The sequence below is a fragment of the Osmia bicornis genome, chromosome 6 (genome assembly GCF_907164935.1).
Source record: "Osmia bicornis bicornis chromosome 6, iOsmBic2.1, whole genome shotgun sequence".
Classification (NCBI taxonomy): Eukaryota; Metazoa; Arthropoda; class Insecta; order Hymenoptera; family Megachilidae; genus Osmia; species Osmia bicornis.
In genome coordinates, this window is record NC_060221.1 from 3098112 (window position 1) to 3114678 (window position 16567).

Here is a 16567-nt window from a genome sequence, read left to right on the forward strand (position 1 = left end):
GAGAGACAGAGTGAAAGGGTGCGGAGAGAGGGGTGAGGGTAGGGTGAGCCGAAGGAGAGAGAATTTCACAGTTAGCGAGAAGAAAGGAAGACTGATTTTAGAGAAGCTACGAGCACTGCAAAAGGATAAGAAAGCAAGAATTAAAGGGGTATTCCAGTGTAATCGATAAAAAAAAAAAGAAAGGAAATCAAAATCTTGAAAGATTTGCTAATCTTTAACTGATAAGAGGAATTACATTTAGGTGATTTCCTGTACACGTTGATTTTTTGTTTAATTAAATCTTGATTATTTTTGATAGTATCGTTTGATAAATTTAATTATTTCCCCCCCCCCTCTGTTTACTCTGCATTGCAGTGCAAAAGAAATCTGAGAAAATTGAAGTGAATGAAAGATAACGAGAGGTTAAAGAAGTTAACTATAATTTAATGTTGTTATCGAAGGGAAAACCATTTATAACGATGAATTTTCGCGACGAGGAAAATTGATCGATTGCACACGTTTAACGGGAATTCGAGCATGGAGAAACGAGTGGTCCGATCATCTGGAAATTCAGTCGGCGAGAAAATGGCAAAGTGCATTGGCGTCACTAAAGCAAAAGAGAATGATGGCTTCGAAGACGGAAGGCCAGATAAAAATTGTTATCTATTCTGTTCGCCGACGTGTATGTGCTTACATCGGCTTTCGTGTGATAACCACGCGGCCGTTCATCTATTTACATAAGTATACCAACGAATGGTATATAACAGGGACGAAAGAAACTGGAGGTGGAATGAAGAGAAATGCATAATAAATTATATTCGAATACCTGGAAAATAAAGTAAAATAATTTTGCTCGATGGTCTCCTTGTATGCCAGTGTTTCTCAAATTTTCTTACCTCACATTCGAGTATCTATATGTTCCTTAATCAATTGCAACCCTTAACCCTCGAACGGGCGGACCATGCAGAGAGGTACGATTTAAATTGAACTATCTATTTCATATTATTTTCATTTCAAATAAAATTTATCCACGTTGACTTTGAGAATCTCTGACTATAGCAAGCTACACCATCTAGATTTGTATAAGCACTATGCCATTCGCGCAACGACGAAATCGCTTAACGACGCGTTTCTCAGAACTTATCCCCACTTTATCACAGCAGCGAGGAGACATTTTTCAAGTCTTAAGAAATGGACACTTTGAATGCCATGGAAGCGATCAGTTGACCAGTATCATGACTCTTAAGACAACGAAACGACTAAAAGAAAAATAAATAGAAATTAATTTCTTTCAAGTGGAAATACTTTCTTAAGTCATCCGAGTGTTAAATTAACCCTATAACAATGAACCTGTTCAATCATTTGTAAAAATCAATCAACAGACTCTGGTAATAATACAAGGAAATTGTGAATGAAACTTTTTTTAATCAAAAGACAACGGAACACGTTCGAGGATGAAAGAGGCATCCATCGAGCATGTACAAGGAGGATAGAAACGAAGGAAGAAAACGACAGCTAAGTTGGCTAACTTGTTGGTTAGTCTGTCACGTTTTCACGCAGTAAGCACACGATGCACGTGCGCGTGCGAGAGTTCCAATTGCGTACCTACACGAGTCCATTGGATTATGCAACTGATGAGCTAGCATTCAATGTAGCGTAGAGAAGACAGGAGGCAAGATGGGAACGCTAAGAAAAAAAAGTCACTTCTGAATATTATACAGGCAGAGCCAAAAATAATGAAAATTCTCCATGGAAAAACAAACGAAAAATTCCTTTATCAATTTCTAATTCGAACCTTCCTTTCCAAGATACAAGCAATTGAAAATTTCATATCCCAAAAGGAGGATCATCTACAGAGCTTCTTTTGGAAAAAAGAAAAGGGTTGATACTTGGAGGATTATACCTTGCTCGTTTCACTGTCTGGAATTGAAATATGCTTCTGAAAATCTGAGGGAAATGTAATTACACAATCCGCTTATATTCTTGCGGATGTCGTCGCTTTTGACGAGTCGAGTGATGAAAAGCGAGTGGAAGCGCGGGCGTTGTCCGGTCGTCTACGAATACAGAAACGTCGGTTACAAATCGGAGATTACCTCATGTTTCAGGAAACGTTGCATTAACCTCTTGCGTCTTCTCTCTCGTTTCACCGCACATGGCATAAGAGAGAAAAAACAAGTGGTCAAACTTGTCTACTGGTTCTTCGAAACCGACTATCCTACCTAAATGTATAATAATGTTTACAACAATGTTCGTTGAAATTGAATTAATTGATTTAATTGACTACAGAAGAAAACTGACACTTTCTATCTGGCTTTCGACGCTTAATTTTCTAACAATAAGATAACGAGTTATAGAGAAGAAAAATGGTACCCTGAAAAGGGCATCGTGATCCTTGAAGATGACGATGTTTGACAATGAGAAATGAATGGTGCTCGAACAAAGCCAGCAACGTTTCATTCGTAAGATAAATCTGATCGTTTGACGAATACGTGGTTTCAAGATCTGTCTGATGTGCTCGCTATTACTCGTCACGACTAAAGAGCAGAAACGAAAGGAAGAAGATTTCTCTTTTCGAGTTGAGAGCATTTCACGACCGTTACCTCACAACCGGCAACTTCTTCCAGCCTTCCGACTATTTCTTAAGGAGTTCATCGATGATCTTATAATTAACTCCTATTAGTATAAATTTTCTAACGAATCATTCTAATAAATATTATTCTCAACTTCTGAATTTCAATTTCGAAATATTGATTGGAATATTTCTGAATAACGAGGTCCTTCCTCTGTCGAAAGTTGATCCTAGCAGATGCACTTTTCTTTCAAGATGCCCCAACGGATACGTCAATTAGGACGCCACTAATTCACGGAGGTTGCAACCTTCCGTTGCCTACCCACGTATGGGCCAAAGTAATGATATAACTCGTTTGGAAGGCTAGATATATCGTAATACAGGAGAAGAAAAGATAGGTCTGAAAGTGTGTCTCATTGCCATTGGCATTGATAACCGTGTCAATGTCGAGGGAACTGCTACCACGATTTTGTTTCACTGTTAAGTTCAACAAGGCCACGGTACCTTCTTTCTATCACAATCGAAAGGTCCTCATTTTTTCAATTAAATTTTTCAAGTTGTGCGTTCACAACTTAGTTAATTAGATTAGTTAATTAGAGTTTGGAAGCGTAAAAAAATGTTCACCCTCACCGTGGCAATATAACGAGAGGCTACTGTAATATTAATATTAGGTGTAATGGAAAAGGAAAAATTGTAAATTCTTCACTATTAATTATTCGTGATAAAAAAGTAGTGCAAAATGGCACTTATGATGATCGTAAAATTGCATCGTTAAAACGTGCGAAACGCGCGAGCGTTGCATAATTCTCCAATCCTAAAAGACAACCGAATGATTCTGAATTGACTGACTGGGGTCAATAAGCGTGGGTCAAAGGAGCATGACTCGTATCGAATTAACCGGTCGCGGAGAAATTAACCCTTGGGCCAATTACATACTCCGCGTCCGCAGCCCTGTCAGATGCGTACGAGTAAACACGAATGAATTACTTCCTTGACCTTTGTTTACGCCATTAACAACTTGTGTTAGTTCAATTCCTAGGTGGAGGAAAAGATTGTCTCTATATCATTAAATTATTTCTTGAAAATCTTTGGAAAATGTTCTGGTAAATGGTATAATAATACTTTACTTACCCGGCTTCCTGCGCGAGCTCCAAAGCACAGGAGGATGCGCGGACGCGGCGACGGCAGCGGACGGATTACCGGCGGAGGCAGCCAGCTTGACTGCGTTCCGCGTACCTAAAATAAAAAAAAGAAAAAAAAAAGAAAAAATATTAATCGTTAGAATAAAAATGAAACTTATCAAGTTAGATACGACAGCAAGATGTCGAGGAGATTAAAAACGTGTACCTAGTATGAAAAATTCAAAGTTTCCTCCTTTCTCATTTTTAATTACATTCATTAATTCTCCATGTCATATGTATTCCTTACACAAAAGCTTATGTTTCTTCGTTAAAAGAACGCGCGATCCGTATTCATTTTCTTTCTTCTCCCGTATTATGAAAAGTGATCCGACAAAGACAAACGGTTGCAATCCGACAATGAACCGTTTATCATTCCTGATAGTGAAACAGAATACGAGGCAATGTGTCGGATTACTTCGTCTTACATTCGCTTTAATAAGCTATCGATAATCACGTAACAGCGGTGGTCTGTGCCTGAAGATTAATGGCTCGTTCCTTTCGTGTTTGATACCACCGTGAGCTTGTTTTATCGCGTTACCAAATTTTTCTTATCTCTTTTCTTCTACGTCCGATTAAACGCGTGCATCGTATTATATTTATACAAACATTTCAGAAATCCTATCTACGATATATTTCACCTTCTTTAAAAAGGAAATAGAATAAAAATGTCAGCTGACCTTGTTATTATGAATGAACTCTGTTAATATAACGCCGAATATTAAGTGGAAAGGAAGAGTGGAAGGATATGCGTGTTTCGACACGATTTCTCATCTAAATATCCTTTCAGGTTTCCCATATCCCTAGACACGATATGTAAAAGTCAGTTACGATCGGGCTGACCTCGTGGTAGGTGAAACGTCCTACGATCCCTAGGTCCAACTCATTCGAACTCATCAAGCTAATGGCCGTTATTGTAATTACTACTAATGCTTGCTCAAAATGTTATTTTCCGTGTTGCTTGAATAGAGTTTACCGATTAAGAGAGAAAATTGGCTCGACAAATCGTACAAGGACATCTATATATGCTTTTACTGGTGATTTTCCATGTTTCTTACAATTAGATATTTTGCTACTTAATGGTCATTGAACCACAAACAAATCTATTGTTTTTGTATTAAATCATGTTTCAACGTAAATCGTTAAAACGTATTCGAGCTTCGAATTGAGATCGTTTAAAATGTTACATAAAAAAGTGATTAAGCCAAGTGAATAGAGATAACAAGATAGATAATAACGAACATTCGCCTCGGATCGATAATTATTTTTCAACGAAGAAAAATTGTCTCAAGATGTGTTTAAATTGAGGCAAACATTGCGTAGCGCAACTTTCACTGAAAACAGGAAAGTATGCGTAATCGTAACAGTTTTATTTTCTTGCAACGCGTATGCAAGGGAATATTAATCGGATACGCGTTAACGATTCAAGAATATAAAAGAGATTAGCGGAGCAACTTTTGCTTTCAAAAGTAACGATACTGGAAATGGAAATTAGATTATCTGTTTATGTTCCTTCAAGCAATTCGTGCCTGCGTAAGATTAAACAAGTTTCTTCGAGTAGGAACAACAGCTAATGGTGAATTTCCTTTCTTTCTTGGATGCATAAACATTTTCATTAACCGATCGAATGTTGAAACATCGAGGGTCTGACACAATTTCATTACATAAAAGTATCGCAAATTAACGCTTATTATGATATATCATTGTAAAGCTTAAAGTTTGCTGAAAATACCTACGTAAACGTTTCATCAATATTTTTGGTCGAAAATAGCTGGTTCTTCGTTGGAACGTATAACGCTAATGAAGAATAACAAGCTGTAAATTGGTTAATCCATTGTTTGCTTCAACAAAGTACCAGTCATTTTCTACTATGAATATTAATGAAACGTTTACGTAGTCTTTTTCAGTAAATTTTAAACTTCAGATTGATATACCGTAAGTGATAGTTAGCGACACTTTTATGTCATCAAATTCTCTTACAATTAGATTTGATACATTCCGAGATGAATCGCTGTTCGCTGTAAATTGACGATCAATCAGTTTTATATTAATAATATTGATAAATGATCTGCGTAGTGATTTTCATCAGCCTTTAAGCTTCAAATTAACGTATCATAATCGTGTCAGTCTTGATACGTTTGAAAATCAACCGTTTAATATACGACAAGCTTCATTTTTAATCTCATAACTTTTCTTCTTGTTCCCGGCATCGGGTATTGCGTGCAAAGTAACCGATAATTATTAATAGGTGTATACACGAAAGTTCTTATCGAGCGAGTTAAATCGCCGGAAGATTAGACGTCTCGTTACGTGGTGATTCGAATTTACGATTAGTTTGCACGCGAGCTGAGAGGGGGTCCTTTACGAGACATCCTTAGTGCAACCGGTGCAAGTGGACGAACAGGTTGTTTGCTGATAAGTACCTAAGTATGATTATCAATAAAACTAATGATTCAAAAGTTTAACAAGCCGGTTGCATGCGAATATCAAACTCGGTGCCGCATCAATAACAGTGGAACCTCGAAACTAACAATCTCGATTAATAATCCCATCGATGACGTACCTATTATCGATGATATCACTAGATTGCCGAACTCACATTCATCAAAATAGGTATATAGCACATATGGATTTTTGGAACTAAAGAGTGGGGAGGGGAAGGAATTAGTATTTGTATACATTTCATAATTCTATTAAAAACTAACATATGTTTTAAAAAAAATATATCAATAAAATTGTAAATGAGTCAAATTGACTCGCTCCGGCAATCTAGTGTTAAACAATTCGATCGGTCAAACTACCCTCTTGCATTAAAACCTATTTCCAATCGGACTATTCATCCCTTCGCGAGGGTACACTTCACTTGCCAGCCTAGATGCTCCAGCCATTGACGCTCGATAATTCCCTGTTTCTTACGAGTGCCCACTTGCAGAGTCTCGAATACAGAGTATTACCGAGTGCATCTGATAGTTGCATGCATTTTCAGCCCCACTTTCATGCAACTGTAGAGAGTAGCAGATACCTGTCGAAAACGACGTAGAGGCTGGTTAACGGTGAAACGAACGCAAGTAATTGCAAAAGTTAACGGTAAAAATAGTGTCGACCCACTGCTTTCACCGATAATAAAAGCGTCTCAGTTTTGTTGCTATTCCAAGTGAAAGCAACCTGTACCTGACGTCGCTTAATTACGCTACTTTGCTACCAGCACTTGCAATTATTTACTTCGAATAATTAAGCTTAGATTGAATTCGTCTGTCTGGTTAATCGCGATCGACGATCTTAATTTCAGAAGAAACTATTGAGAATGAAACCAGTCGAGGAATCGAAGAAATATTGAAATCTTTATAAAACGAACAATAATTACTCTGATGTTCTTAATAAACTTAGAAATGATTACTTGTATCAAAGGTCGTGGATATTATTCGTTCTTGAATAGGATAAATGTTTGTTATTGTTAAGAGGTAATAGTTGTTATTTGTAGTTACAAGGAGTTATGTAAGTGGTGCTGCGAGTATGTGACGAACTACTTGTTACGAAACAGTACCTTATTCCTTTCAAATAAGTACCTCGAACTTGCACTAATGATCTCATTCCAGAGTACGCACAATAATTTGCGTAACGAGATAACTTTTCCAATCTAGAATTCCGAAAAAATCAATTTCCCTCTTAAATAATACCGTTTCGATAATATACCTACGATACCGTATTCTTAGAAAATAAAAATAGAACAACCTGAATAACAAATGGAGACACCCCTCGAAACAGAAGACCTAAATTTTGCGCTATCACAAAAAGGAAAAACTTACATGATCGATTAATCGTGAATTCACAACTTCCGCTTTGCGTAGCACCCTTTTCCTTCCGCAAGATTCAGCAGTCACAAAAGTCTTTTATACATTTGATATTGCCGTACTTGATTTACATTCTTGCCATCGTTTCAAGAAACTATCACTGATTCTTCAAATCTGTTCTATATTGGTAACGAACACTCACACACGGTATCGTTATTTTCCTTTTTTGCATCGTACTTCCGTTAATTTCTAAACAGTCTAATTAAATCCGTTGCTATGCGATTCTTCGTTTCATTGAATTTTCCACATAAACATGAGCAACGACGAAAAAAAAAAAAAAAAGAAATCAAGCTATACAATGATCTTGAGGTAAGATAATCATGTACACACAGTTGGTGGGCCGTAAATCAATAAGTACCGCACAATCAAATAATATTGATAACGTCGGAGTACGATTGATAATTCCGAGGTTTTCTGGAGAGGAAAGATAAAGGAGATAAGTAAAATGCAAATTCACGTACAATTGTATGGCGATTCTACTCTACCGTGCAATATTTTGAAAAACATAAATCGTATACAGGGTGTTCCACGAAACTGGGTCACGTGATAATTATCAGGGGATTGAGGAAAACTTCGTTAAACTTAATTAAATAGCGTCGAATGGAGCATTGGACGATGCATGTGTCGAATCCAGAAACGGAGGCGTCATCAAGTTTCTATTTAGTAGACTCTTGTTATATTACCGCACGAATGATTTTACCTCTTTGAATTTCGGCAATATAACAAGAGTTCTAATCAAAATTCAGCGTAAATGGAATCGATTCGGGATACAGAAACATTAATTTCCTGGAATCGACAATGTCTAATAGCATTGTGTAGGTCACAAAGGTATACTATAATATTATCCTCGTGTCGATCGGCCAATAATGCACGATAAAGAAAGTAAATCTTTGATAAAGTTATCCAAGTTAGCTGATACCGTATTAGCGATATCTCTTTCGTTTCTTTTTATTTTGCAAATTGCGTTGAATTTTTATCGATGTTCTTTGAATATCTTTGTGGTGACCGTAGACATTATTTATTATAACAGATGACATGAAAATGTCCCTTTTTTGCCAAAAGTGGAGTTACGAAGTTTTTTAATTAGAGTAACGGTATTAGATAATATTTATATAATACTCGATGATATTTGCTTTCAGAACACTCGTTGTCAGTATCTTCGATGATCTAACGTTAATTCTAATATTTGAATTTCAAAACATTTACACGTGTGAAATCAAAATAGACGAAATATGATTAATTTTCTTCTCTTAATCGTCACTTACTGCCTCTATATGTATATATAATAATTTTTAATTAAAAAATCCTTCAGCTATGAACTTGATGAATTCAACCCAATAAATCGATTACTCTTGATGAACTTGTTATTATTCCATGTAATATGATGTGGTTATTGAATACCGTTACTTTTAAGCATAACACTAACCCAGACCAATTATCGGATATATTGGGTGTCCAATTTTAATCTATCCATGCAATTATGCTCCAAACTATTCGTTTTTACAAAAAACATTCCAAAAATAAAAATTTGAATTTCTGCATCTTATTTTTGAATTTAAACTATCCCACGAATTATTCATTTTTATAACACTATACCCTAATACCTTTTTATGTAAAATATTGAAAAGAATCAACCTAAGTAAAAAAAAAAAAAATAAAAAATATAGAGCTCGATTTTGGAGAACGAATAATTGAGGATATAATTGCATGAATGGATTCAAATCAGACACCCTGTATATTCCTATCTTTCATAACCTATACCGATTACCGATACTGGTTTCTTCGTCACTGTTTCGTACATCATTAGGAAAACTTGCCACGAGAAATCGATCATTCTGTGGGAATCGCAAGCAACGTCGACCGAATGATCGATTATCGTTCCAACCGTCGATACAAACGACACAGATCACTGTTCGACTTCATCGTAAAAGGATCCGCGAAGCGCGTTAACCATCGACAAAGAGATAAGATTTTCAAGTCGAGTTTAGCTTTTCTTTGGTGGAGGAAATTTCATTGGTACGATGTTTCGTAGAAAATGCGAGAATTTCACGAAAAACGAAAAGCTGAGACAGACAAAGCATGCAAACCTGCCGCACGACCTACATGCACTGACTCCCGTCTGCTCGAACGACGGAACCTGAACTCGCTTATACGATCGCGTGCTATACACGTTACAGTCAGGGCCGTATCTCCTGATGGATATTCGAAACACCCTTTTCCAAGTGTTTAGAGCAATCGCCAGCTTCGAAACACATGAAAAATTCCACCCCTGAAACCGTTGGAAGACGATTCTTAAAAATAAACCGCATGGAATTTTGAAATTTCAAGCCACCTTATTCTATGCATAATTAGAGATAGATATTTGAAACTTTCCTTCGTTAATTTGTCAAACAATTCAGCTCTGAATCTATTGGAACCTTAAAAGTCTCGAGATGGTGGCAGAGTATGGAAAAATATGTAAATTTTCAAATTATTCTATGCATAATCACTTCGAAACTTCCTCTGGCAAGTTCATCGAGCAATTTAAACGTACACAAGCTTCGAATCACTTGGACAACTTCTTTAAACCCGAAAAATCTTCGAAATTTTTCAGAAGAGTGTAACAATATGGAAATTTCGAAGTTGAATTAAAATTCTTTATGCACTTGCGAACTCTATTATCGCCTGTAGATTCTTATCACGACTTTGGTATCATCGTCAGTAGTAACTGAGATTTCTTCGATCGTACGTTTAAGTCTTGGCGCGCCGTGTTTAGTTCTTTTTACGTGATTTGAAAAATGAAAGGTTCTTAAGATTTTGTATTTCTCGGCGATTGTTTTGCAATTAAAGTACGCTTTTCAGAAGCCTAGATAACGAGCAGTGTAAGATTGTGAGTTAACAAAGAGGAACTAAAATGATCGATCTTCCGGCTAATTGAACAAATGAGATGCACTTCTTTTGTTTTAAACAGCAGCGTGCGTCAGTACCTTTGCCACAGTGACAAAAGGAAACATAGGAAACCTTTTATGTACCCTTGCACTAATATTCAACGCAGATTCAAACACAGGAAGGCGGCTAATTATAGAAGTACAGTGTAAGGTTAATTATATCTCACTGCATTATCATGCGTGTTGGTATCCATTCTTGATTCGTCCCTGACTATAACACGACTGTCTAGACTCAACCCTAGAGTTTAGACACACCATGATCCTCTGCCTCGCATACAATGGCCAACAAAATTGAACGAACAACACTACTCTCCTAGAAAATTATTTATTTCAAAAAAATTTTCAGATTCAATTATCTAGAAAGCGAAGCGAAGCCTTTCTCTCAGTAATTACCAACATTTTGTTAAAGATCCTTAAAACCCAATGATTATCAGCTCAATTGTGAAAGAAAATAAATTTTCTCGTTGCTAAATGATTGAGTGAGTAATAATCTTCTATCTTTTGACGGGTTGATATATTTACGAGAGTCTGGATTGTAATTAGCCCGACTTGTATCTTCATCAAAATCAAATCAAGTTTTGATTTAAAGAGATCTCTATTGCCGACATACAAGCAAAGGCCAGCATGCAACGCACCCAAGTGGATACTTGAAAAACTATGATACTTATTATTCACAAATATTTATCAAAAAATGATAGTACAGTAAGGGTGCTGACACATGGACTGAGAATTCAAGATGACGAAATCATTTGCCAATTATTTTTTATATCATTTTAAATATAAGACACGCTCGGACCCAATTGGGTAGATCTACTTTTCATATAGAGGCGGTGGGATTTAAATTTTTTATCCCAGGCTTAATATTTAATTTCCATCAGGAATTTGCCGACATGACTAACCCTTTGGTGACGAATAATTTTGACAGAGTGACCCCAAGTGCCTACCGGACATTTCTCAAACTCCCAATGACCAATCACCCCTGATTACAGAAAAACAATAACGCCCAATTTTCCTCGATCAACCCCTACTTCCAAACTTCCTGTTGGTGGTACTAAAAATGATCTATTGAAAATTCCAAAGGACAATTAACGAGCAATCGGCATAATGAATAGATGGCAGCAGAGGATATGAATCAAAAACAAGAGGATAGGAAAGCATATGCCACGTGAACGTTATCCGGCAAGATATGACCAAGTAAACCCGTAGAAGGATCGTTATCTTTGAACGATGCGAATGTTGGTCGCGTTACAACGCTTACCTTTATCTGTCAATAAGCAGACGACCTTAACGATTACCTATATGTCCCACGTGTATTGCGCATCGGCTGCAACTATTCCTGTGATATACTCGCGTGCTTCAACTGTGTGTTATTTGCGAAACGAGAGCGTTATTTGTCAGAAGAGGATCGATACGGTAATGTCAATAAGGAGCTGTACTATTCTACTCTTTTGTTCCGCTTCATTCGTTACACGGCCATCGAAAATAGACTGGATTATCTTCCTTCCTGTCTTGTGCCCATTTCCGTCGACGTGTATTTTACAGCTTAAGATATTAAATCATTTCGGCATAGACGACAGAATTTAACGAGCTTTTCATCCCTTAGAAATGTTTTCGAAATTCTGTACACCTCGTACAGGTAGCGATAATTAAATTAGAATTTTTATTTTTATTACAACAATCAAAGTTGCAATAACACTGCAACAAAGAAAATGTAAACGTGAATCGAGACAAAGTAGTTAATCCGCGAACAATGGAGATTAAATGCAACACACAATCTTTTGTGTACAACACGATTAAGATTAAATAGCTGACAAAGAGACAATATGCCACGTTGATCTCCATTTCTGCCTTATCGAGATCGATCATTCGGCTCACCATTGTCGTGCACGGTGTGAGTGGGTCTAATACGGTTGTAGTCGATAAAAGGGAAAAAGGGTCGGGTTAAGAGAAAGAAACGATCAGCGTGAAGGGAAACGGAAGAAAATTAAGAAACCTTGACACCTTGTGACTCATCGTTAGCCAATATTGATATTAGCATTCCACTTTTTTTTTTCTTTCTAATTTCCATCACATCCATCACTGTAGCGAGATTCTTAAGTTACTCATGGATGACTATACCAAAAGATGATACGCGAAAACGCATCAAGTGCTCCATTGATTAAACCATCTCTTACTAATGAAATTTTAGAATTATGTTAATGTGAATTTGATTATTTAAATCTTAATGAATAAATTACAACTCCACCCAACAGAAGGGTGGTATTCGTCCATGATAGTATCGTCAACATTCATACATTTTTCAGAGCATTCATCCATTTACAGATCGATTTATCGACTTGAAGTGCAGAATGAAACGAACAAACGAAAAAAGTCAACGTTGAATAAAGAAAAACGTCATCACACATAATGAATACGACTCATTGGCGCCGCTATCAGTTTGATCTCTGGATTTTCCTTCCTCTTCGTGACTTTCCTCCTTTCCTTTCCTTTTCTCTGTTTTTTGAATAAATGACAAACTGCATTACTTGGAAGGCAACTTTGTATCTATCAAACGAGTTTTTTCGACTAATATAATATTCCGAAGATCAGTTGTTTATGCAAAAATCAAAAGTTCATCTAAAATAATGTTGTCATTCTGAACGATGCATAGTAGAATAAAATCGACGATGAAAAGTTACATAAAGGGTAAAGGAAATTGCAGGAAAACATTGCAAATACAATGTAGATAATTGAACATGCTTCTGCATATACAAGTCGACGAATCAATCGATAACAGGTAATTTCTCAAGAATTTTCCAACGATTAACCAATTGAATATTCAACTTTTATAATGACGACTTATTTTATAACGAAATACCGTGAGTTTCTTTTTTATTCCATAGGTCATGTGCATAAATTAATAAATAATTAATTACTGACGACGTTGCAATACGATATATGGAATTCGTATAGAATTGAAAGACGATGAATCCTCGATGAACGTCACAACCGGGATACGGACAGGAAACACGCTAATTAATATGAAAAGATGACTCACCGAATAATCAATCGAGAAATGTGGACCTTTTGGGTGTCCAGTGTTTGCCAATTCGAACGGTAATGTGCGTATGCGATCCTTGATCGAAATGAGGGATGGGTGCAATCAATGCATTCATTTATACCGCGCTCGACGGCTATTTCCGGCGCAACAAACGAACCACCGCACCGTTTCCGCCGGAGAAGCCAAGTCGAACGGAAAGAAACGGATCCGGCCGTTGTCCAAGTTTTTTTCAAAGCTGTCCGCGAACGCGGTTTTTACGGAACTTCTGCCCCAAATCCATCCGATAACGTCGCGATAACGATACGAGTCCCGTCCAGTATTATCTAAAGTGTGTTCGCCAACAGTTTGCTGCACTTATTCGCTAACCTAACTTGAAGGGAAATGAATCAATTTTATTTTTAGAATCGATAATTTTCAACGAGTTTTTTGTCAAAAGGTTCTACCTTAGACTGTTCCTGGAGTTTCTTAAAAATGAAAGCGAACAACGGATCGCACCCCTTCCTTCGTTTACCCTTAAACCTTTTGCTATGTATTGAGGTTCGATCACGCGATATCGGGTACTCGATCGTCAACACTTTATTTTTCATTGCCAATTGGAAAAAACGCTGTATGGTAACTGCTATGAAAATCAATGTTTTTTTCAGATTGGAGAATACCAGATTATCCATTCACTCGGCTGGTTTGCTGCCAAACACGCGTTACCATCTGAAGTGTCAGTGTTGGCACTTGATAAGCATAGCACGTACGTACACGTATTAGAAATTTCACGGTAGGATCGTAAATCAAATCGTCCGACTTTCGTTTCCGACGGTTTCGTGGCCACCGTGTTATGTCGGAAAGGAATAAACACGATTCCAAAAATTTTCCTCAAACTCACTTATTGTCGCAACGATTTTCAAGAAACTTTAATGAAAATCGTTGGAACTTTTAGGTTCCATAAATTTTCCATAGTATTCGACGTGATGCAATAGTAAATTAACTTATCACCGTGTACACGACAATTAAACAAAACTTATAATATCATGAAATCTGTTCTTGATATACGAATTACGTTTACTCCGTTCCTTTTTTAGTCATTGGTATATTTTGCTTTATAAATAGCTGGAAGAACGGATAATAGTTCGCTGAGAACGATCTAATGAAAGAAGAACATAAAATGATCGTAAATTTTCAGAAATTCCTTATGCACTGACGTCACAACTACTGCGGTTCTTAAGAGTAAGTTAAAACAACACCATTCGATCGTACCTGGGATACTTTTCGAACGACGTTATTTCAAATAACATGTTATTTTATTTCGTAATTACAGTGGATTAAAAAAGCATTAGCGCACATTCCTTTCTTACTGTTACTTTATTTAAATGAAGGAGATATCACGTAACGTCACATTTGTTATTTGTTACGTTATACTGCTCAGTGAAATTACTACAATATTCACATAATAATAATTTGATAATATTTCAACAAAACTGGCTGTGCTAATACTTCTTTGTTTCAGTATGAAACCGGAATGGTTAATTGAAATAAATATTATTCCCATCATACGTGCATAATAAACGCGTTATTTGTTTGCGTACATGAATGAAATTCGCTCCACAAGATACGTGCAGTTCCGTTTTAACATTCACGTTTAAATTTATTGTTCAGTGAATAAGCGGTTGAAATTGAAATGGAATTTTTCTGATATTTCGAAGATAAGAACACGTCTTTAAGAATGTTTAACAAATACGAAAATGTACAGAGACTATTTTTTGAATTTAATACATTTAACCCATGATTTACACGGTAGCTCGTTTCTGGAAAAGTACCGTACTCGAATTGAGAATATATTTTACAAATTATCAGAGTCTGAAATTTTAACATCAACTGAATTGTATATTCGTAGGGTTCTGGTATAAAGGGGGATGACGCGCACCCCGGAAGTGAAGGCGTTCGCCAGTAAGATACAATTCCACGAAAAGAAACCGACGACCTCAGATTTGTTCCTACGTACGTTACAACGAAAACGATTTGTAAGGAAAAAGCAAAAGCATGCTTGGAACGTGTATGTATGTACACAGTGACAGGGAACAGAAATAAAATAAATTGTAAGCTTCCTGAAGATAGCGCTAGTCACCATGCGATATGACTTTAGACCACGTGTGTGCTCCCACAGAAGTGCAAAACGAAGCAATGTATTCCGGAGTCGCGTTTAAAAGAAAAAGAAAAAAGAAAATGTGTGTTTGCAGTAGTATATACGTCTCACGGTCATCGTATCGTAAGCGTACGTAACTGAATATTATTATGTTTATCTCTCTCGATAAGCTACACGTACGAGATCGAACGAATCGATTAAAAAGTATGCAATTGTCCGATTAAACGGATGTAACCGAAAGCGTACGAATATATTTGTAAACAATGATATCTTTTGCCGAATCAATTAACGATTGTTCTGCTCGTCAAGTTTAAATAAAGAAGAGAACTATTTTTAGTAATGGCATCTGCTAGTTTGAACGCTTTAAACTGAATTCAATTCGACTTCGTTTCGGAGTTAAGGTTAGTAAGAACGCGCGAACAAGTGCGTTGCACTTTCAACAGGTATAAACAAAGGAACTGAAACCGTGATCGGATAACGGTTAAATATCATTGTAAATCGACTAACCTTTCGAAGAAACGAAAACGAAGAAAGTTGCAGAGGATGAAGAGGCTGTTTCACGCCGATAGAATTCCTGTTCAGCTGGACCGGATCAACTTTCACGATTGACAGGAAATTTCGTGCTGCTCCGTTTCTCGCTTATTTTCTCCCGCAACTTTTCTCGCGCCGATATCCGTTCGAACGCGCACAATTTTCGAAAAATCCTGTTCCCGATTGTTCGAATTTCGAAATTCGAAATTCGAAACGCGCCAATTCTCGCGGCACGAGGGCGGGAAGGAGAAAGAAAAGATCGAATGAGGAAGCATCGACGCCTCTTCTGGCACGACGATACGCTCCCTCCGAGAGCTGATAGATAACTGACCAGCCGTATCGCGCCTATTCGCCGTCG

The 16567-nt window shown here is 36.9% G+C and overlaps 2 protein-coding genes across 11 annotated transcripts in view; one reads left to right on the forward strand and one right to left on the reverse strand.

Moving 5' to 3' along the window:
* Positions 1 to 16537, reverse strand: part of LOC114879898 (dual 3',5'-cyclic-AMP and -GMP phosphodiesterase 11-like) — a 35335-nt gene extending 18798 nt beyond the window's left edge. For 6 of the 8 annotated variants that reach the window (XR_003790000.2, XM_029195289.2, XM_029195280.2 and 3 more), the window contains exons 1-2: positions 3896 to 3970; positions 3680 to 3784 (exon numbers count right to left, since the gene is read on the reverse strand). Coding sequence is in view for 5 of the 8 variants with exons in the window: in XM_029195289.2 (XP_029051122.1) it covers positions 3680 to 3784; positions 3896 to 3947 (157 nt within the window). In the remaining 3 variants the exon portion in view is untranslated. Of the gene's footprint in view, positions 1 to 3679; positions 3785 to 3895; positions 3971 to 7532; positions 7762 to 16185 lie in introns of those variants that run through there. The other 2 variants (XM_029195287.2, XM_046286150.1) reach the window with 2 other exon arrangements.
* LOC123987876 lies at positions 11644 to 16176 on the forward strand. 3 transcript variants are annotated; one of them, XM_046286155.1, is made up of 6 exons: positions 11644 to 11917; positions 12808 to 13280; positions 13387 to 13600; positions 14189 to 14286; positions 14719 to 14762; positions 15430 to 16176. In XM_046286155.1, exons 3-6 carry the CDS (start codon positions 13533 to 13535, stop codon positions 15484 to 15486), a joined length of 267 nt encoding a protein of 88 aa, XP_046142111.1. In that variant the 5' UTR covers positions 11644 to 11917; positions 12808 to 13280; positions 13387 to 13532; the 3' UTR covers positions 15487 to 16176. The 3 variants fall into 3 exon arrangements, with proteins under 3 accessions (XP_046142111.1, XP_046142110.1, XP_046142109.1); XM_046286154.1 differs by lacking the exon at positions 11644 to 11917 and having other exon boundaries at positions 12723 to 13280; XM_046286153.1 differs by lacking the exons at positions 11644 to 11917; positions 12808 to 13280; positions 13387 to 13600 and having other exon boundaries at positions 13945 to 14286.
* Positions 16538 to 16567: the final 30 nt, after the last annotated feature.

Coding starts and splice junctions, on each gene's coding strand:
- LOC123987876 (XM_046286153.1), top strand. CDS start 14,016: ATGAAAGCGAACAACGGATCGCACCCCTTCCTTCGTTTACCCTTAAAC. Junction 14,287..14,718: donor GCACTTGATAAGCATAGCAC/GTACGTACACGT, acceptor GTAAATTTTCAG/AAATTCCTTATGCACTGACG. Junction 14,763..15,429: donor AACTACTGCGGTTCTTAAGA/GTAAGTTAAAAC, acceptor GTATATTCGTAG/GGTTCTGGTATAAAGGGGGA.